This window comes from Triticum dicoccoides, chromosome 2A, assembly GCF_002162155.2.
Source record: "Triticum dicoccoides isolate Atlit2015 ecotype Zavitan chromosome 2A, WEW_v2.0, whole genome shotgun sequence".
In the NCBI taxonomy this organism is placed as follows: Eukaryota; Viridiplantae; Streptophyta; class Magnoliopsida; order Poales; family Poaceae; genus Triticum; species Triticum dicoccoides.
Window position 1 is genome coordinate 550,345,629 of NC_041382.1, and position 22,444 is coordinate 550,368,072.

Consider the following 22,444-nt stretch of genomic DNA (forward strand, 5'->3'; position numbering starts at 1 on the left):
CTTCACCCGAGGTAATTTGACGATTATTTCATAATTAAATTACGTTTCAAATTCAAATAGTTATATTCATATTGATTCACTATGTAAAATTTAACATAAGAAAATAAAAATATAGGTCATAAGAGAAGAAACTTTGCAGTTTATGTGTATTTTAGACTATTGTTTTTTAGGTTTATAATTTTACATAATATAAAATATTTTTTACGCCGATTATATATTTTCTTACGATCCTTTTTGCATCGAAAATAAGACAAAACTTACGGAACGTAAAATTATGATGCATTGATGATAAAATAGAAGAAGGTGAAGAATAACTATTCTTTACCCAGGGTGACGAATAGCGCGATTGTTATTATTCTGGTACTCACGCGGCCATCCCATCACAGGCAGATGCACACGTACACGGTACACACCGAGACAACAGGCAACGACGACCGTATTCCTGGATGGATGGACGGACGGATGGAGGACCGGCCTTGGCGGCCAGCGACCAGGCAGCTAAAAGCTACTTTCTTTGTCCCATAATATAAAAACCTTTTTAACACTACGTAATGTCAAAAACGTTTTTATATTATAAGACGGAGGGAATAGTAGTTCTTGAGGAGGTAGTCGTCGAGGTTGTGGAAGGTCTTTGCTGCGGTCTCCTTGGTGACGTCCGGCTCGGCACCTCGTTGCTGGCCTTGTCGAACTCCATGGTCCAGTTCACCACCGTGCCGGCGCCATCGGCGCCCTTGTCGGTCACCTGCACCGTCACCCTGAAGTTCTTGTAGAAGCTCACCAGCTCGCCGTCCACCACGCTGTACGACACCACCTTCTCGTCGTCCGCCACCTCCACCTACTCCTTGGCGAACGTCACCATCGGAACCCCTGAACGCACGCTGATGTCAGACCAAAGGTATCACACTGAGACAGATCTTTGAACCAACATCTTCAATAAGTAACGACGCGGGGGCGACGACGCCCCTGATTAAGCCGGAAAGTTAGATCATGGGTTTCACCCTGAGAAAATACACCCGCCAGCCCAAAGGTATAGGCAGTTAGGCACCCACCAGAACAGAATTGCACACAAAGCTGAGGCTATGTTGAGATAGTGATGGAGCATGATTAACCTCCCGCAAAGCCCGACCACACACATCCAGCAAATCTGTCCGTCCATACGACCGAGGCAGGCACAGCTCTGCCGCTCAGCTCAGCTCAGCTCAGAATGGACTGCACTGCAGTCATGCCCCAGAGTTTTACACTACATACATACAAACTCATAGCAGCCGCACATAATTACTTGGCCGGACGACTCAGGCCGCCGCGTCATCCACCTGCTGCCTGCGCCGCTTACTGGACTCCTTGATCTTCAGCAGCTCGTCGCAGACAATCCACGGGAAGCTCCAGAAGTGCTTCTTTCCCGGCCGTCGGTGTTCCGGGTGATAAGTCACACAGTACCACGCCGACGCCCACCTCGACGCCTCTGCCTTCGGGCGGCTCCTGAACCAACCCTGCACCTCCTTGTGCAGGCCCTCCACCGAGTCGATGATGCGGTCCTTCATCTCGAAGTACCTCTTGTTGTCCTTCTTCAGGTACAGGAGCCTATTCTGGATGTTGCCCGTCAGGATCTCGTCCTCATGCTCCGCACCATAGTAGCTCATCAGGGTGCTCAGCTTCTCCGCATACAGGTCGTAGCACTCCTCCGCGGATACCAGGAATTCCTCAAAGCCAGGGACCTCTAGGTCAGGATCGAACGCTGGGCTCGATTGAGCCGAAGACGAGGGGGCAGGAGCGCTCTGCATACGGCTCGCAGCCGCTCGGTAGAGCTTGCCGAGAGCTCCGTTGGAGATGTATGTTGGTTTGTCCCACCGTTCCATGTTTCGGGGTACTCCTTTGGTCTCAGTGACCGGGGCATTTAGGCTGGAGCTCCTGACTTGGCGAAGTCGACTGCCATCGAATGCAAAGCAGCTAGCTGGAGGCACTCAGGGCTCCGGGCTTTCATTGGACGATGATCCGCGTGGACCAAGTGAGCAGTTGAGATTGCACCGAGCGAGTCATTTATCATGTAATCCACAAAGTACTTCTGAATTTCCTGCAGTTCATCAGGTGTTCATGTAAGATTACAGGTATAAACATGTCAGGCAAGGAAAATACATGTGCTTGTTGAAAAGACAACTTTGAACTGCTTATTGGAGCTAACTGGTAAATAGTTGTGAACCTATCAAGGTTAGATATATACATTGAAGAACATTTTGAAGCCAAGACCACTTTAAAACTCAATCATGCACAGCTGTTTTCATTAGAGGATGGCAAAAATGTCTTTCTTTCTGAAACAAGTATCCACATTTCTAAAGAACGTTATTAACTGTGCATGGCGAAACAAAAATTAAAAAAAAAACTGTACATGGCGAGCATATATTTGGTTCAAAGCATTCAAAATTTTGTGTTGGCTGCTATTCCATCCTGGCTGAGTTCGACGCTCGTAGCCAGTTCTCTCTTCTGGCTGTTGTGCACTTACCATGTAGGCATGTACCCAGTTCTGACAAAGAAATGTTTTAGAAAGATGTGAGGCGCCTCAAGATAATAAATCTCTAAAGTTACTAAGCTCCCAGGAAACATAACGCCCTCAGCGATCTGGCTTTTTTATCATTTATGGTCCCACTGGCGAGCTGGTGTTGACACAATCTAAACTGCCTTTGACTACGTGCCCTGGATTGCTGCTTTGGGGGGCACGCGCGCGGGCGGGCGGGGGGTACACGCCTCTTTTTTCGCCTCTTCATGGACAGCGTGGGGAGGAGAAAAGGCAGTGGGCAGCTTTGTGGCTTCGCTGGATTGATTGCGTGTGGGGGCTTTCAGGGGCGGTGCTGCTCCAACCGACAACCACATTGACAACCACAGGAACCGTTTGGTAGTGTGGTTACCTCATTCGCATCGACATCAGGTGTTCATCCCTGAAGGTGAAGTTCCTATCCTTTATCTGATGGTTTGCTATAGCTCTTAATGGAGTTACATATAGGTTCCAAACAATCCATCGAGGGTTGTTGGCACGTCTTCATGTAGGCTGATGGGCCTTTGGTCGTTCGATTTATTGGGGGTGATCAGTGGAAGATGGACACTAGTTCGGGCTCACATGGTCCGGCGAAATCGGCCTGAGGCACTTAGTACGCAGGGATGGAGAAAACAGAAAGGCATCAAAGGAGTGGTCGGCCAGACTTAGTGTTGGAATTTTCAGGTCACTTGCCTTATTTCTCCACTCTTAACTAAACTAGTAAATGAACTGTAAACTTAATTAAACTTGACATGAGTGCAGGTGTTCCATTTTGAGTACATTCACACCCTCAGGTTCTTGATGTGTTCAGTTACGCAATTTCAAAATAGGCTAATATTATCACAAAATTTTCAGCAGTGACCACTTAGAATGCTTGTCAGGCTACAAAGAATTGGAAGATAGGATGCACTTTTCACCAAATTTGGAAAGTGTACGGCTCAGTCTGGCGTTATTGCTTATTGATAACGTCCTGGATTTGTCATGTGGTCATGTTGTGGTTTAACACTAGATGACCAGTTGCGCCAATGGCGCAAAGGCCAAGAGTAAGCCATGTATTGAAAGAGTGTACATTAATATTATTCGGACACATATTGAAACATATGAGAAAAAATTCCACTTACTATAAGTACAAGCGATGCAATACCCATATAATGTTCAAAGACATATCAGTATTAACAGAACTGTTAATTAGTCAGACACAAATTCACACCCGAGAAGCACATTGCACAGGGTTGAAACTTTTAAGCCTTACATTCCCAAGCAATCTTAAAGAGGGCCAACAGAATTGAAATCACTGATGCAAACTATCAGCAGTTAGTAATATTTATACACACAGCTTCTTTATTGTAGTCATATGATAATGAAATCAGTACTTAAATCAGCACCAAGGATAGCCGATCAGACAAAAAAAATTCTGCATCCCACTGAACAACACTATTATGCAGGACTTATTTTAAAAGGCCCAGTTCTAATTTCTATAAGAGCTTGAAGCTTTGGAGCCAAGGCTACGAACCTTCAAATCCGACCAAATATCTTACCATGCAAACACGGTAAAATGGGAAAAAAAAGACTCTAAATGTGACGCACCAAAAACGGAAGAAAATGTTGAACGACCTGGGCGTGAGGAGTTGTGCCGGTGACTTGGTGACGCCGAGCAGCGCGTGGATGTGGGCCAGCCTGATGATGGTGGTGGCGGCGCCCTCTTTTTTTTTAGTTTCCTATGATCCAAAGTAGTCGCTGGAACAAAGTAAATCTTTAAACACCTGTGTAAGTAGATTCAAAACAATAAGAAGTCATTTAATTGATGGAATGTAGCATTATGAAAAATATACAACAAAGTGATTTTGCGTATGCTGAGTCATCTATTTTGGAATGGAGGGAGTATGTTTGACACATTCTACCACAAAATGCCTGTCCAAAGGCTTCGGCACTGTGGCTCATGTAGAAAACTGAAAATGGCTCAACTGTAGTAGCATGCATGTCTAACATCTTTTGTCCTTTCATAAAGCAACGAAAGTTCAGAACATACCATCTTAAACCGGTGAGCGACTTGGTTTACATTATCTCCTAGGTGACCTGAGCTACAAATTTATTGTTTCCATAAATTAGGTAAATAATGTTTGTACAATGAATTTTAAATGTAAAAGCAGCCTAGTAGAAATTAAGGCATAATATCATGACGTGTGAAAAAGCTCAATAAACTACATCAACACAAGCAAAATGACAGACAAAATACATGATAATATTTTTTCGCCCATGGATATGTACTTCCAAATAGCTTTATATTAACATCATATGCACGTGCTGAAGGAAAATTTTAATTAGATCAACCAAGGCAAAAATATATTGTGTAAGATCTCATCTCTTGTAAAAAGAAACTGGCGCAAATAGAAAGCAGAAATCTAAGACCATTTAGGAAAAGAGTTAACCAGTTAATCGGTAAAAGACAACAATGTAAGATGCCATCAGTTATAAAAAAACTGATCAAGGAGCACATAAATCACTTCCCGCAGGGCGCCCTCCCCTGCCTCCATCCTGAGCACCTCCATCCCGTGAGCACTCAAGCCCTGGATGCGAGCTCCGCCATCTCTGCCTCGAGCTCTGAAATCACCGCTACTAATCAGACTCTTACTTGGATACTTAACAAAAAAGAATCAGAAAGGAAATTTATTTACCGAAACAACATAATGAAATATGATATATATCGTTCTTTAGAATGAGAAGCTACAAAATAGAAGAGGCATAAGTTTATATGGAAGTATTCATATATCCTAGGCCGGGTTTTTACAGAGCAATCACGGACATGCCTTTATACGTCTATACAAAATGATCTGCGCAAGAAGGCTGCACATATGGAAGTATTCATATATCCTAGGCCGGGTTTTTACAGAGCAATCACGGGCATGCCGTTATACATCTATACAAAATGATCTGCGCGAGAAGGCTGCTGTAAAAGTAGCAAGGATTAAAGTAAAAAATGCATCACAACAATTCATTACTAAACAACGGAATGAAATACGATAGCTATCAATCCTGGTAACAGGAAGCTACGAAATATAAGACGACCACATTTATATTATTATTTTGCGGGTAGAGGATAACATTTATATGGAAACATTCAAATATCCTAGGTCTGTATTTTGACCATGTAATCACGGATATGTCGTTATACCCCCACCTTCTCCTTTTACTCCGCATACAAGTTTGGTCAAACTGAAAAATGGAAATGCATTATGTTTGAACACTGAAACCCCTCCTTGCAAAAGAATCAATTAGAGCACCGGTCCTCATTCAATCTGATCTGACTGTGAGCTATTTTTGTTCTCTATAATTTAGCTTGGGGTTTCCACTTGTGTAGAACTGTAACAAATAAAGCAGGGCATGTAGCATGGGTGCAGCTCCTGTGCTGGGCACTATTGACATGCTTTGCACACGTATAACAGGCATGGGCAAAGGTGAGAGGGTCATGGTGTACTGCACGGCCTGGATGTGCACTGTGTGTATGCGTGAGGCTGTAAAGGAGAACAACAATGTGTAGCTTCTCGCTTCAGTCATAAACAGAAAAATACAAAAACAAACTCAACACAAAGCTAGTGCTGGGGGAAAACCATCGAGTACCTTGTATACATCCTTTCTCTGGTTGATTCTTGCTATCGATTCCTCTACGACGAGCCAAGATCTGAGTCTCATGTGTGTCCACAGGGGGAAAACAGAGGCGAGCGAGACTCCAGGCCTGTCAATCTCCTTCATTATCAGCTAATTTCAATGGTTGTTGCCAGTAAGTGAAATGGGAATTGTACATCAAGATTCACGTAGCAGAAACGAATTACCAGAGGGAGATGGGTAGTCTGCAAATGGTACAAAGGATCTCTTTTGAGCTGATCTGCTCCAAACGACTGGTTCAAACTGAACAAGGAAATAAGCAAATGGACAAGTCATTAGAAACAACCTTGCGCAAAATAATTTGAAACATCATTATGCAGTTTACTGTCATTAGAAACAACCTTGCATAATAGTATAATTTAGTTCCAAAGTATGTCCAGAGATACAGGGGTACAGATCTAGTACATTTTAGTTTCAGAGTATGGTCCAGAATCATACTAAATCTACAAAACCAGTATCCTTATCTGAAAGCACCCACACAGTTCATTTGATAGATGCATTCAGCGGTAAAAGAAAAAAAGGATGTTAGCAAATTAGAGCTGCACACACACCTCCAAGGCTCCAATAGTGTTTTGGCCTGTGTAGGAAACACGAACCCCCAAACACCTCGAGCTCCTTGCCCAGTGGGGGTGGAGGCAATGGTGGCGCTTCTCATGACGCAGAGGAGGCAACGACGCGGTCGAGCGGTGCCGGCGCCGCCCCGGACTATATCAAGATTGGGCGAGACGAGGCGGCAACCAGGCGAGCAAGCACCATCATAGCGCCGTGGTTGGGGAGCAGCAGTGGTGTGCAGCGCGGAGGCACGGGAGAGAGGGAGAGAAGGGGGGGGGGGGGCAAGGAGGCCGTGGCTGCCTCGTTTCCTCTTTGAGATCGAGAGATCGAGAGAGTACCTGAGAGGAAAAGAATGTTAATGGCGAAGGATATGTATCCTGCGCAGTAAATTGTAAAAAGAAATACCCTGAAGTGAGAATTTTTGGTCGCAGTTTGCAGCTTCCTCATAAGCTTAGGCATCTTCATGCTTTACTATCACCCTGTCAAGCACAGTAATAAGCAACGTAAACATATCCTCACTGAAATTGCATCGTTGATCAAGATGACAAAACTGATTACTCAGATAACAAAACCAACCTTCAGCTGGCAATTAGCAATCTTGATGTACACAGATGAAGGTATGTTCCTTGCAAACCAAGTTGGTAACAACACAACAGAATAAGGGGATGAGTGCTTAGACATTAAGCCATTAAACAAACTCGGAATTGCAAATCACCCTGTCAAGCACGGCATTACACCAACCAGCAGGTAGTGCTGCCACCTCCACACAAAGTTACTAATTCATCCTAAAGGAAAAATCACATCATGAGATGGAAAGGATGGAATTAAATCACTAACTCACACACTCTGCACACGGAACGGCCAACGCCGGTGTTGCTTCTCACGTAATGGTCAAAGGCGGAGGCCGGCTCCTCAACCCAGCTCCGGCTTTCGACAATTTGACTAACAGTCTAACACAAAGCATATTATTAACATCCATAATTTGGATTGGGTAATTTAGAACAAGTGATTCAACTTCTATAATTTGACCCTGCTAACACATGATTTATTGGATAATTTGGACTGTTGTGCAAAATTTAAGAGCGGAACTAATTGTTCAATTTCTAATTTTTTACTTGGCATATCTTCTGAGTAAGGTGAGCTCATTCTCTAAAGCAAATACAACAGTTTTCAGGAAAATGCTTAGGAACAGTAGCGGCAAGTTGAAGATCAAGTTGGACAGAGTAAGCTCTAAATGGCATCTCCCTTTTTCTAAAAGGCAAAAGATTAAGTAAAATCTGTCTTTTGGATAGAGCAAATATATAGCTTCAGAAATAAGAACAAAGCCATGAACAGAGCATCGAGGAATCAGTATAAGAACAAAGCAAATATTATACTGAAGGTTGAGTAAAATCTGTCTTTCGGATAAAATAAGAACAAAGCCATGAACAGAGCATTGAGGAATCAGTATAACAATTTTGAAACACAATAATTTCGAAATCTTGCAAAATCACAACAAAAATTTATGTAGTTATGAACAATTGGAAATACATTATAATAAAGGTTGATTAAAATCTGTCTATTGGATTGAGCAAATATGTAGCTACAGAAATTTTGCAAAATCAACACAAAACAAGAATCTCATTTAATGAAAACAAATCTGTCATTACCTATGATCAGAATTAGGTATTGCGAAAATAAATCACTCTACTCGCTAGAGATCAGATAAGGAAAAGAAAAGTAATGAGTGACAACTTCTAAGATATTGATCAGTTAAGGAAAAAATTGTTGATGACATTATTAACCTATCACTTTGTAGAAAAGCATGAGAAACTAACAGAAACTACCACATATACTTGCAAGTGCGCCACTAAGAAAAGCAATCAGGCATGTTTTCTGGGACTCTGTCCCTGCTATTTAAAAGAACTGCACTAACAGAACAAGGCTAAGGAGGAGCAAAATAAGGACAATATCGGTAGTCATGCAAGTGGGTAGACATATGTACTGCCATAACTTGAAAATCACGAGCTTCATCAAGAAACACATGCAAAGACGAAAAAGAGTTTCAACAAGAAACACATGTAAAGACGAAAAAAGTTTTTTTCAGCTAGCAGAAGATTACCAGTTCATCTTACCCAGGCACACTGCCATAACTTGAATGTAGCTTGTACATATTATACGTATTCACTGTTTTATTGAGATAGTATATCAACACTATAATGCTGAAAATGCAAGCAGATAAACAAAACTGCACTACAATCACCCATACACGCCACTAAATTTTATATGAGCACCTAGAACTATTTTATGGTGATAAAACAATGGAAGCACGTTGGCAACACAATTGTAAAATAAACTATATTCAAGGAAATCTGCACTTGCCCGGTTTGATAGCAAAGCATTTTCTACGTGTTCTGAGAATACCACAGTTTTTTAGACTACCATGCTGAAAAAGAGCCCACGTGCATATTCATGTGCCTCTCGACACACATCTCCTGCCATGTATTGTGTGAACAAATAAATAATCTATATACTGAAAAAATTAATATAATGAACTTGAAGAAAACAACTATATCATTCTGACCAACTTTGTTCAAACACGACCAGACTCCAGACCACATTTTTTATGTCATTAGTTCTAAAAGGAGCGATAGAAGAGTGCTGGAGGTACAAATAAGAATCATTTCATATTACAAATAGAAAATGTGAGAAGGACTGCTGGAGGTACAAATAAGAATCATTTCATATTACAAATAGAACATACCTTTGCATCAGTAGTTGTCGATTAACAATACATTTAGACATCCAATAGATCCAAAGTGCACACATAATTACAGTATAATTGTAGACCACAGGGTATCCGTTGCCAAGTTATTTATTGTTCCATGGCCTGTAAAAATGAAGAGTAGTGTAGTGTCACACTATTGGTACAGGAAAATTGCTGCAACTACGAAAAGAAAAACTGATTTTTTTTTTGTTTATGCACAGTATAGTGCCTGGCCATCAATATTATTGCAGTAAATGTCAGAAATCATATAAACACATATATCAGGAAGTTATTCTAATGCTCTAGTAACATAATATAATAACTAATATATTAACAACACTATTGCTTGAAGGGTCCAATCAGAAGCTCCTACTTATTTTAGTCTGCCAAGCAATCCGTGTGTGCTGCAATCTTCAAGCAAAATTTACTTTTTGCATAGATCACAATAATAAAGGCAACAAGCGGTAGATTCATGAATTTGTTGCTGCTACCCAGATAGAAAATTGAAGGCAGCCTACCTCATCTTCCCAAGTTGATTGTAAGACTTACTTTATTCCAGAACGTGATGTCCATGTGCCACCAAAATGTCTCCCACGGATGCCATTGACACCACTACTTGCTAGTTATTCCAGAGTTGATAGTGAGAACATTCCACATCTGCAGCCATAAAAAATAATCAATTGAATGGAGTCCTTATAACGGGGAAACATAACTTGAAGGCAGCAATCCTTGATATCCATCAGTTCTGACACAACAATAGCAAATAGGAGAAGTTAAGAAAGATCTAAAACCAGGTGTGCTGCTCCAATGAATCTGTGTGTAACAAGAAAGAGAGGTCGGGGAAGAGAGAGAGAGAGGGCACAAAGGGGAAAGGGGGAGTACATGCGTGTCAAGGGTAGCCTGGCCTCCCTCCCGCTCCAGATCAGGAACCTGGGAGAAGGTGAGGAGAGGTGGCGACGAGGTGCGCGCCAGCTAGCGTGGCTGCTGCTCCCCTTCTCTTATCGAGGCCGGACTGAGGACGCGCTGCGGCTGCTGCTCCTCTCCTCTTGCTGACGCGGTCGGTCCGTGGTGGACGCGGGCGAGGAGGAGGAGGCCCCGCCGCCGCCGGGCTTGTCCACCGCCATGGATTTCTCTCCGATGCGGCAGGGGTTTGGGGCGGCGATGTGGCGACAGCAGGAGCGGAGGCGTCAGCGGCGACAGGAGGAGTAGGCGGGGAAGGGAAGAGGCAGGAGGGGGAGGAGAGTGCGGGAGCGGGCGACGGCTAGGGTTCGTCAACTGAGCGACTGAGTTTTATACATCTAGACGTGAAATTATCAAAATGCCCCCGGTGGGGCACCGAATTAACAGGCGGTGGCATAGCGATTTAAAGGCGACGTGGAGGCAACGGTTGTGACTACGAGTTTAGAAGGATTTATATGTTCAATAACTTTGTCGGACCTAACAGAGTTATAGAGCAGTCAAAAACTAGACCACCGGGACAAGAAAGAGACAAACATGGAAAAAAGAGAGAAAGTAAAAGATGCGAAGCCTTCTTATCTCTTATGAGTATGCAAATAGATGAATAATAAGGTACTCCCTCCGTCTCATAATATAAGAACGTTTTTGAAACTACACTAGTGTCAAAAACGTTCTTATATTATGGGACAGAGGGAGTGCTTGCTTAGTATTGGAGCCATCATGCTAATTGTTTCAGGTTTGAAAAGAAAAGCACTGGAGTTAGGAATATAGGTTTCACATCAAAAAAATTGGCTGACATGCATTGCAACTTGCCACTGATTGAAATATCATCTCCTCTATTTATTGCTCTCAACGAGTGCACCCTACAAATCAAAACCTTATATACAGTGTTGATGTCGTATTCATAATTCATTCCCTGTTTTTATTGTTTCGCAAACATAAATGTCAATTGCTAAGAATTACTTTATCAAAATTGCTATAATATGGGTAGATGAGACATATTTCCGGTGGATACTGCATGTCAGTTCTCTTTTGTAGATCTGAATAAATGCGGTCATATTTGTATTCTCTTCTGTCGGTTTACAGTACTTGTGATGATTACATATTGATGTTTTCATATATTTTAATATTTTTAACAAGGGGATGTGAGGAGCTTTATCTATATCCATACCAATATAAAAAGACCCTAAGGGGCAGATCCAATTAATCTCAGCCATCAAATAAGGTCAATCCAATGACCCAGATTGCTCCAATGGTGAGCGCTCAACATGTTTAACATGCAATAAATAACATACCAAATATCACCATCAGCACTAATTACACAACTAACAAGAAAATGTTATCTTACCTATTATCTTTATGCAATTGATATACTGCCTAATATTAACGTGCATTGCACATACGCATTTACTAGTGATTAGAAATAACCATAGAGACCCTTAACTAATTTGATTGAAACAAATCAACCAAGTTGCTCCTTTCATTTATTATTTTGGACAAAACAAATGCAGGCAGCTATTTTCCAAGATGTGACTATGTGAGAGATCTCCACACCTCAGTCAAAGTGCCGCACATGGTACTTATTTCTTCCAGTTAGATCTCTTTGGTTGTGTATTTGTCTCTGACATTCCTTCCTGGAGGTTCTTTCTACTCTGATGAATCTTTGGTGGTTATAGTAGCATATATAACATAGCTTTGGATGTGTAGAGAGAATATTTGGTGCAACTCAATTGTATTCCAGGGAGTCGGTCACAATATATACACAGGATGTCTTGCGTGACAAGGAAACTAATCCTACCATATCTCTAGGAATCAACTATACAAAGCTAGAGAAGATAGGATAAGCTATACAAATATGTCACGTTCAACACTCCCCCGCAGTCGAAGCGTCGGCGTCGGCGATGCAAAGACTGGAACGGAACTCCTGGAATGCAGCGGTTGGAAGCCCCTTGGTCATAATGTCGGCAAACTGTTGGGTGGCCGGTACATGAAGAACACGAAGCTGACCCAACTGAACCTTCTCTCAAACGAAATGAACATCAAGCTCAATGTGCTTGGTGCGCTTATGCTGCACCGGATTCGCCGCGAGATAGGTGGCCGAAACATTATCACAAAAATCCACCGTAGCTTTCGGGATGGAGACCCGAAGTTCGCCAAGTAGTTGTCGTAACCAACATGTCTCGGCAACAACGTTGGCAACGGCGCGGTACTCGGCCTCAGCACTCGAGCGGGAGGCGGTGGGCTGCCGCTTAGAGGACCATGAGATGAGAGAGTCACCAAAGAAGACACAATATCCGGACGTAGATCGTCGAGTGTCGGGGCATCCGGCCCAATCTGCATCAGTGTAAGCAAAGAGCTCAATGGAGGCGGAGGCGCGAAGACGAAGACCGAACGTCGGTGTGCCACGAATGTACTGAAGAATGCGCTTGACCAAAGACCAGTGAACATCACGAGGCGAGTGCATGTGCAGGCAAACCTGCTGCACGGCGAACTGAATGTCTGGTCGGGTGAGCGTGAGGTACTGAAGAGCACCAACAATACTGCGGTAGAGGGCGGCATCCGTGGCAGGTTGGCCAGCAGTGGCAGAGAGCTTCGGCTTGGCCTCAGCAGGAGTAGTAGCAGGTTTGCAATCAGTCATACCAGCACGATCCAGGAGATCAAGAGCATATTGTCCTTGATGAAGAAAGAACCCGGAAGTGTCACGTCGCACATTGATGCCGAGGAAGAAGTGCAGAGCTCCCAAGTCCTTAAGCCGAAACTCAGAACCAAGACGACCGATGATGTCGCGAAGTAAGTCTGCCTGAGAGGCGGTGATGACAATATCGTCAACATATAGAAGGAGCATGGCGACATGATCAGCTCGATGAAGCACAAACAGCGACGTGTCGGAGGTGGTCCTGCGAAAACCGAGAGCAATGAGGAGTGATGCAATGCGTTGATACCACGCACGGGGCGCCTGCTTCAGACCATAGAGAGACCGTGAGAGCAGGCAAACATCATCAGGCCGAGAGGGATCGACAAAACCAGTAGGCTGCTGACAGAGAACACGCTCCTGAAGATGACCATAGAGGAAAGCGTTGCTTATGTCGAGCTGATGAACAGGCCAGTAACGAGAGGCGGCAAGTTGAAGAACAACACGAATCGTGGCGGGTTTGACAACCGGGGAGAAGGTCTTCGAGAAGTCAACACCGGCACGTTGTGCAAAACCGCGAACAACCCAGCGGGCCTTGTACCTGTCCAGAGAGCCATCGGGAAGAAGCTTATGCCGAAAAACCCACTTGCCGGTGATAATGTTAGCACCAGGGGGGCGAGGATCCAACGTCCAGGTCCGGTTGGCGACGAGAGCATCATACTCAGCACGCATAGCCGCTAGCCAATGCGGATCACTCAGTGCAGAATGCACCGAGCGCGGTACTGGAGAGATAACCGTGACGCTGACATTGTGGTAGCGAGGGTTCGGTTGATGGATCCCGGCTTTAGCACGCGTCACCATGGAATGATGAGGCGGTGGAGGCGGGGGCCGAGCCCGGCGTCGAGGCGGAAGCACAACCGCGGAAGAGGACGAAGGCGTGGCCACGGGAGAAGCCGCTGGTGAGGTGGCCGTCGAGGCCTCAACAGAGACCGCAGACGGCGGCGTCAAGACCGCGGGTGGCGAAGAGGAATCCGCGGGGACGGCCGTGGGTGACGGCGACGGGACCGCGGGCGAGGCCGCGGGTGGCGAAGAGGACGCCGTGGCCGAGACGGACGAGGCGGCAGATGAGGCCGCAGGCGACGTGGGGGTGGGCAAGGCCGCCTCCAACGTGGGGGCGGGCGAAGCGGGAGAGGACCCGGCCGAGACGCCTCCTGCACCAAGCCAACGAGGGCGGGTGCCGAAGCCCGGGGGGTGAGGTCAGCTCCGCCTAAGCCGACCAGACCAGAGGGACCCGAAGCCTGGAGGGGCAAGGCCGGCTCCGCCTGAGCCGGCAAAGAAGGCCCTGCCGAAGGACCCATCGGAGGTGCACGGGGTCGTGGCGGAGGAAGCGCAAGCGCTCCATGAGGCAGTCGAGGGAGATCATCCGAAGACGGACTTGTTGTCGGTGTAGCCTGCTCAAAGGGAAAGACAACCTCATCAAAGTATACATGCCATGAGACAAACACGCGACAAGAGACCGGGTCATAGCAGCGAAATCCTTTGGTGTTTGGTTGATAGCCGAGAAAGACACAAGCGAGAGACCGAGGCGCAAGCTTGTGGGGGCGGTGGCGGTGATGTTGGGGTAACACAAGCAACCAAAAACATGAAGATCGTCATAGGAAGGGGGAGACCCGAACAGAAGATGATGAGGTGTATAGCTCCATCGCGGTTTGCATGGCCGGATGTTAAGAAGGAGAGTGGCGGTGGCAAGAGCATCGGGCCAAAACCGGGCGGGCATGTGTGCATGGAAAAGCAGCGCACGAACACTCTCATTGAGGGTGCGAAGAACACGTTCGGCGTAACCGTTTTGTTGGGAGGTGTATGGACATGTAAGGCGGAAAACAGTGCCATGAGTGGAGAAAAGATGTCGAATGGTGAGGTTATCAAATTCTTTCCGTTATCCGTTTGAAGATGAGCAATGGTGCGGTGGAAGTGGGTGTGGACGTAGGCATAAAAGGCGTGGAGAGTGGAGGCGACGTCAGATTTACGGCGTAACGGAAAAGTCCAAGTGAAGTGAGAAAAATCATCTAAAATCACAAGATAATATGATAAGCCCGAATTACTAGGCACGGGAGATGTCCAAACATCACAATGAATAACATCAAAAGGAAAAGTGGCGATGGATGTAGACGAAGGAAACGGCAAGCGAACGTGTTTTCCTATGCGGCAAGCATGACATGTGTGAGCCGCCGATTTATTACAAGAAAAAGAAAAAGTGCTCAAAACTTTGTGAAGAGCGTCGGCGCCAGGATGACCAAGTCGAGCGTGCCAAAGCGAGACGTCGGCATGAAGAGCAACCGGACCACCACTCGTCATAGGACCACATGGGTAGAGATCATCGGGGGAATCACATCGGTGCAAAACCCTCCGGGTGCGAGCATCCTTGACAGAGAAACCAAGAGCGTCAAACTCAACGGTGACAGGATTTTCACGAGTAAGAGTTTTAACAGAACATAGGTTTTTGATCAAGGACGGTGAAACTAGCACATTATTAAGAGTAAGAGGCGAAGAGGGAAACGGAAGAGAGGATGAACCGTGATGAGTGATGGGAAGAGAGGAGCCATCACCCACCACGATGCGGGAGTTGAAGGGATAGGGAGAGGCACGGGAGAGGATACCGGGGTTGGAGGCCATGTGAGCTGCGGCGCCAGTGTCCATGTACCAATCGCCGCCTCCGTTGTAGGTGCTTGGCGAGGGTGCAGCATGAAGGGCGGAGAGGAGCGCCGGGTCGTAGACCGGCGGGGCGCCGCCATATGCGTCGTAGCCTGGGTAACCGCCGGAGGCCGAGTGGCCACTGTAGGCCGGGGCGGTGCTGTATGCCACGGGAGTCGGCGTGGTCAGCAGCGCCTGATGAGAAGATGACCGCGGCCCGAGGATGCTTGGAGCGGGAGGGCGGTGGATCGGCATGGAGTAAGCATGCACAACCCCCATCCAGGGATTATACCCCAAGAGCCATGGCGGAGGAGGGGCGGCCGCGGTTGCAGCGGGAGGACGCGGCGCCGAGTTGGTGTTGCGGCCGCAACCCCCACGGCCCTTCTGCTTGCGTCCACCGGCGGGCGCGGGCGCGGGTGGCGGGGTCGGAGGAGGCGCGCGTGGTGCTGGCGGAGTTGGCGGAGCGTCTTGGCCAGCGGCGAGACCGACGTGGAGGGCGGCGTGGGTCGCCTGCCGAGCGGTGTGACGGGGACGCTTTTCCTCCATGCGAAGATAAGTGACCGCCTTCGCGTATGTCGATGTGACGAGGGAGAGGTTGGCGGCGGACTGGCCAAGGTCGGGGTGGAGGCCGCGGAGGAGGTTGGTGAGGAGGACGGAGTCGTCGATGGTCATGCCGACGTCGCGTAGTTCATCGGCGAGGACCTTCAGCCGCGTGCAGTACTCATCGATCGAAAGATCGTTTTGCTGCATAGTGAAGAACTCCCCTTGAAGAAAGACGCGGCGCTGGAGTTGATTGTCGAGGAAGAGATCACAAAGGCGTGTCCACATAGCATGCGCGGACGGATCGCAGGCGTTCACCATGTTGAAGAGGCCGCCGAAGATGGTGAGGAAGAGCCACTTGACGATGTAGGCGTCCACAGCAAGCCACTCGTCGTCGTCCTTCATGTCGCGGAAGTCGACACTCCCATCAACATGCTCGATGAGACGGTAAGAGCGGAACAACAACGCGAAGTAGGTGCGCCATGCGTTGTAGGACGGCGAGTCGAGGTCGAGGATGACCGGTACGTGGTCTTTGATGTGAAGTTCGTTGAGGCGGTCGGAGGTGAACATGGCACCGGAGAAGGAACAGGCGTCGGATGCGTCAGCCTTGGCCATGGTGGCGTCGGGTGGTTTGGGTTTGGGTGCGGCGGCGGCGGCTACAGAAGATAGATGGGAGCGGCGGCGACTGTTAGGGTTTGGAGAGGAGTGTGGCGGCGGTAGGGAGAAGAAGGGAAGCTGCGGCGACGGCTACGGGAGAGGTGGCAGCGGTGGCAGCAGCATGAGGGGTTTGGGGAGGAGTGGGCGGCGGCGGTGGCTACGGGAAAAGCAGCGACGGCGGCGGCGGTAGGGTTTGGAGTTGGCGCGGAGGCAGCGACTAAAGGAAGGCGCGGCGGCTGCAGGTTGCGGAAGCGAGAAAAGATCGCGGTAAAACTGATACCATGTAGAGAGAATATTTGGTGCAACTCAATTGTATTCCAGGGAGTCGGTCACAATATATACACATGATGTCTTGCGTGACAAGGAAACTAATCCTACCATATCTCTAGGAATCAACTATACAAGGCTAGAGAAGATAGGATAAGCTATACAAATATGTCACGTTCAATAGGATGTAAAGCACTAGAAAACTTGAAAGATGTGATATTGGTTTGGTATGATTATCTACTAATCACATAAGTACTATAGGGGTCAGCCTCTTTCCCACCATCAGAACTCTACTTACTACACCTGTTATGGATATTATGTTTTCTGACTAGGTGACAGACACCTTATTCCTTTTGTGTGCTTCAACAACCTATAATGCAGTGCTCTCCAATTAATCAATCAAACTTCAAAGATAAGCTCTTTATCTTGCTTCTTGCTATAATTTATGCAATTATGTGTCAGTTATGCTGATAAGGGGAAACGATCCCTGCAAGGCGGTAGCCATGGGGTGCAGGATACACTTTGCTGCTGCCATTGTGTAACTGGAAGCTGACACGCCGGTGTGAGGGCTTCTACTTCGCGGTGCTCCGCGGGGCGGCAGTTTGGTTGGGTGTTTATACTTTAAATTTGTAATCAGCACCTTCCATTACAATGGTGAGTTGCGTATACGCAAGCAGTCTACTGTGAGATGCATATTAATTTGTTTTTGCAGGTTGATATGAAAAATATATCTTCATTTGTGGATGTGCCTTCTCTGACATGGGGAAGATTTGTCTCGGAAAGTCTATATGATTGGCAATAATAAAATCTCTACTTTTTGGAACGACCCTTCTTTTATTTAATATGCTTCCATAGCGTGTCTGAAAGTATGTGCCCTGTGCAAGACATAGCCACTGTCTTTTTTGTTTTGGAAGAATAATATTTCATGAATTGTGTGATTATGCTTTGATGAATGCTCTCGAGGAATCAAGCTTGCTTGAAGATGTAAGTTTATTTGATGGTCTTGTGACACTTATGAATTTTTATATATACGCTCATATACTAAACGTAACTTTGGATAACTTCCTACTGATACTGTGAATGATGATCTGCCTTACACTAGAATTTATTGGGAGGTTGCCAATGCCATTGGTTTCACTCATCTCACTGAAGCTCAATTGGTTCAGGTCGCAAACTTGTTTGCATGTTTTGGTTTCTTTACTGGCTATCTTATTCAAGATCATCTTTATTTTAATCGATGCTTCCAGGAGGTCAGCTTTGTTGTTCAGTCTACTGGAGTAGATCCTACACTGCAGTTTTTCCTTCCCATTTTGTCAACTTCAAAACCTAGCTAATATATCTTGTCAGGTTCTCTGGGAGCCCATGAACAAATAGGCAAGCAATAAAAAGTTGTTCAAAATGAACGATGTTAGCCTGTGATTTGTTTGCATCAGAAGTTTTGTTTAAAGAATTCCTTCTTTGATGATTTATAACAGGAAACATGGCATAAAAATGGAAAACGGTGCGGCGAAGCGCACATTTTCTTCTAGTATTATTGAAATGCTACAGATCGTGAAAAAACTGATATTTTGATTATATTTACAATTGCAAGTACAAAAATTGATATTAGTCAAATAAAACAATCTTCGGTAAAAATTAGCAGCAACAACCTAGTATGATAAGTTAAAATGAATAAACAGCGAGGAATATACCTCAAGTGTAACAACATGATCCATTATGCGTGGCCTTGCTGCAGTGTAGTCCATAGGTGAATCAACCATCTCTGGAATCAGTTTCTCATCCCAAGTGATAAAATAGAGGTCACCATCCAAATCGCCCCCGGAGCATTCATTTGGATGAGGCCTGATTAACATCAAAGATTAAAGTCTATATGAACGAGGCCTATTAAACATCAAAGATTAATTGAAGGAGAAAGCAAGCATTGGCAACGTCCATCAATAGGTAGAGATGTAAGTACGTAACATGAGGGGATATCAATCTGACATGGAAACGAACATGCTGACAAACGCTTCAATAGAGATTTGAGCTCCTCTGAAAGCATTGCCAGAGCAATATAAACTCTAGATGATCGTCTTTCAGTTTCAGTATAACATACGACATTACCTTTCTCCTCTTTGGGGGAAGACAACACAATCAACCAGGTTCTTAGCGTACAAACCATGGTCATAGATAGCTTCAAGTACTCTGATGTCACTAGGATGGAGACAAGGATTTTTCGATACTGCAACTTTTCCAACAACAACTGCTGTTTTCTCTTTTCCATTATCTTCAGCAAAATATGGCTGACAATTATCCTTCTGCTCTTTGCTGTTCTTTGTAATTCTGATGTACACTTGACCGTATTCTAATTCACCTGTTTCATCCAAACAACCATTAAGAACACGGCCTTTTGGAACATGAATCTTACATCTAGTTCTTATGTCAGTCAGCCTATTATCCTGATGGGCCTTAAGAATCATCAACAGGTAAGGCTCTAAACTTGGTTCATAGCCTTGCAGTAAAATTTTCGATGCTGTCTTTGTTTCTGCACTACCAATTTTCCCCAGAACAGAGAGAGCAACTTCTCTGTTGGTCAGCATTTCATCTAACTCACGCATATCATTCTGTTGCATAGACTCAAATATCTCATCTCTTATCCCCAAAGTTGAAAGGAGAGAGATAACTTCACGATTCATATAGCATGGTTGGGATTTGCTGGTACTTGTAATGTTAAACATCCTGCTCTTTGATTCAAATTTCTTCATACTAGGTCGCAGAGAAAGATTACGAAAGGAATCAGGGTTGACAACAACAACTCCTTTGTAGCCATCATACCTTATTTGAAAAGCTGAAGGAGGGTTAGTATAGTCTAATCCAATTTGGCAAGCCATTTCTTTAGCAAGTCTCTCAGAGATCTTCCCGATACCATCAGAAAATATGTATTTACTGCCATCAGTTGTGACTTCAATATCTGGAATCTCTTCTACATCCCGTGGTAGGATTTCAAGTGTTTGTCTGGAGGAGCTGAATAGCTGGCCCATTCTAGCCGCACACTTAGATACTGAACGAATATCTTCAAAGTTTTCCATCCACCTTCTTATATCCTCGGCCTTCAGGGAGTCATTAGAAGCAAACATCCAAACAGAACTTCCACGAAGCTGACTTGCTGAGAAGGCCAAGAATTCATACTTCTTTGGACCAATGGAAAATCCTTCTTTCAGGATGGATAAAATACGATGATATAGGCCAGTTTTCAAGGGTTGAGAAAAGAACCCTCGTCCAATTCTAGCTGAGATAGCATCTGGAAAAAGCTTACTCCAGTCTTCGTCTACAAAAGTAACTCTAGCAAAGTCAGAAGCATACTGTTTGTGATGCTTAACCACATAATTTGATACTTCTTCCTCAGGTCCCAAGCAGTATATTTTGGATGGAGTGATGTGAATTCTGTAACACATCATTAACTTTCCTTCACCTTCAGTCTTACTGGAAAGCAAACCATCATGGCTCCTCTTCCTGCTATGAGCCTCCTGCTGGATGAATTGCAAAGGTTCATAGCATGTAAAGTCTAACTTGCTCATTTTCTCAAAAATCCTCCTTGAAATATGAACTGGTATTTCTTCAAGAGCTTTAAACAGATCAACATTAACATCCTTGGCAACTATCTTCCCCATGTGAACAAGAGAATTGAGACGAAAAAGAACTTCATATGACACTGAACAACCACTTGGGCAGTCAACAAGGGGAACGACTTTGGACGACGGGCCAAAAAATTCCATTGAAGAAATGACCAATTCCCCTAATTCTCCTGACAAAGGCAAGCTGTTGAGAATAAATGACACCGGTGCACCTTCATCAAGTACGAGGGCAAGAGTTGAACACTTCCCAAAAGAGTGGTTGGGTGTAAAATCTAGTGCTCTGACCCAGGTAAATTTTGCATCCTCCTTGCATGCATGAAAGCGGTCATCTGAGAACCTTGAATAAACTGCAGGCCCAGAAACTGTTGTGCATATCCTTGGTGCATACATGAGCTGAAACAAATAGTAAATTAAAATTAGTCAAGATAATATATATTTTACTAACTTCAGAATTATAGAAAGAATTAAAAGAGTGTTGCGCCTCACCAACTTATAGTCTAAGAAGTATGACAATCAGTAAATTCAGAAAAGTAACGGTGATGTGTATTCATCAGATAAGCTTCATATTCATTTCATTCCAATTAGTAACCACCAACTGAGATATTTATAGGAGTGGAAATAAAAGTCGCACCACTATCCGTCTTACATTATGAGCTCTAACGCATAATTGCAAACCAGACCACTGTGATGGTTCTCTAGTTTACTGACTCGAGAACTTGTCAATTTTTCAGCTCGCGCAAGTATTGAGGGAGGAAGTACATCTAGAGCTTCCTTCTTCAAATTTCTACCTCGCCCTATAACCGCAACTTCTGACTTATATATAATGTACAAAGGAAAAACAGAAGTATCACAACAACATGGTGACCAACTGTAACGCCCCGAGACCGATGTGCCGGGTGTCGTGTAGTTATTCGTTGTTGTTGTTGCGTTGTCATTGCTTGCATGTCATGCATTTCATATCATGTCATCATGCGCATTTCATTTGCATACGTGTTCGTCTCTTGCATCCGAGCATTTTACCCGTTGTCCGTTTTGCATTCCGGCGATCCGTTCTCCTCCGGTGGTCATTTCTACCTTCCTCTTGTGTGTGGGGGTTAAACATTTCCGGATTGGACCGAGATTTGTCATGCGGCCTTGGTTTACTACCGGTAGACCGCCTGTCAAGTTTCGTATCATTTGGACTTCGTTTGATGCTCCAACGGTTAACCGAGGGACGGAAAAGGCCTCGTGTGTGTTGCAGCCCAACACCCCTCCAATTTGGCCCAAAACCCACCAAACTCTGCTCCATCGTCTCGGTCGTTCGATCACGATCGCTGGCCGAAAACCGCACCTCATTTGGACTCTTCTAGCTCCACTTATGCCTATTTATACCCCCCTCCATTTCGGATCTCGTCTTCCTCCTCCAAACCCTAAAAAGAGAAACAGATCCATCTTCCCTCGCGCCGGGCCGGACGTGTCCGCCCCGCCACCGCACCCACTCACGCGCCGCCACGTGGGCCGCGCCCACATCGCCGCCGCTGGGCCCGCCAGGCCCACGGGGAGCCCCCGCGAGCCCATCTCGCATCGCCGCCGCCGCCTGTCTTCCTCCCTCTCCGGCG

The 22,444-nt window shown here is 45.5% G+C and overlaps 1 protein-coding gene and 2 pseudogenes across 8 annotated transcripts; all 3 read right to left on the minus strand.

The window, feature by feature from the left end:
- Positions 1 to 337: 337 nt before the first annotated feature.
- Positions 338 to 1,260, minus strand: LOC119357944 (annotated as a pseudogene).
- Positions 1,060 to 22,444, minus strand: part of LOC119355317 — a 51,647-nt pseudogene continuing 30,262 nt past the window's right edge.
- On the minus strand, positions 3,813 to 10,739 carry LOC119355318. 8 transcript variants are annotated; one of them, XR_005171540.1, is made up of 9 exons: positions 10,371 to 10,739; positions 10,038 to 10,145; positions 7,319 to 9,611; positions 7,148 to 7,221; positions 6,742 to 7,080; positions 6,358 to 6,433; positions 6,146 to 6,260; positions 4,957 to 5,128; positions 3,813 to 4,290 (listed from the first exon to the last, which is right to left on the minus strand). XR_005171540.1 is itself a non-coding variant. In XM_037622106.1 (4 exons), the coding sequence occupies exons 1-4, from the start codon at positions 6,843 to 6,845 to the stop codon at positions 5,840 to 5,842; spliced, it is 495 nt and encodes a 164-aa protein (XP_037478003.1). In that variant the 5' UTR covers positions 6,846 to 7,079; the 3' UTR covers positions 5,143 to 5,839. The 8 variants fall into 8 exon arrangements, 1 of the variants encoding a protein (XP_037478003.1); XR_005171539.1 differs by having other exon boundaries at positions 4,557 to 5,128; XR_005171541.1 differs by having other exon boundaries at positions 3,849 to 5,128; positions 7,319 to 7,367; positions 9,486 to 9,611.

Bases quoted from the DNA above. Each gene is read 5' to 3' on its own strand.
- LOC119355318 (XM_037622106.1), bottom strand. From the start codon at position 6,845: ATGAGAAGCGCCACCATTGCCTCCACCCCCACTGGGCAAGGAGCTCGA. The intron at 6,434-6,741 runs GTGTGTGTGCAG...TTCCTTGTTCAG, and splicing joins ACACTATTGGAGCCTTGGAG to TTTGAACCAGTCGTTTGGAG. The intron at 6,040-6,145 runs GTACTCGATGGT...TCTCCTTTACAG, and splicing joins AGAGAAAGGATGTATACAAG to CCTCACGCATACACACAGTG.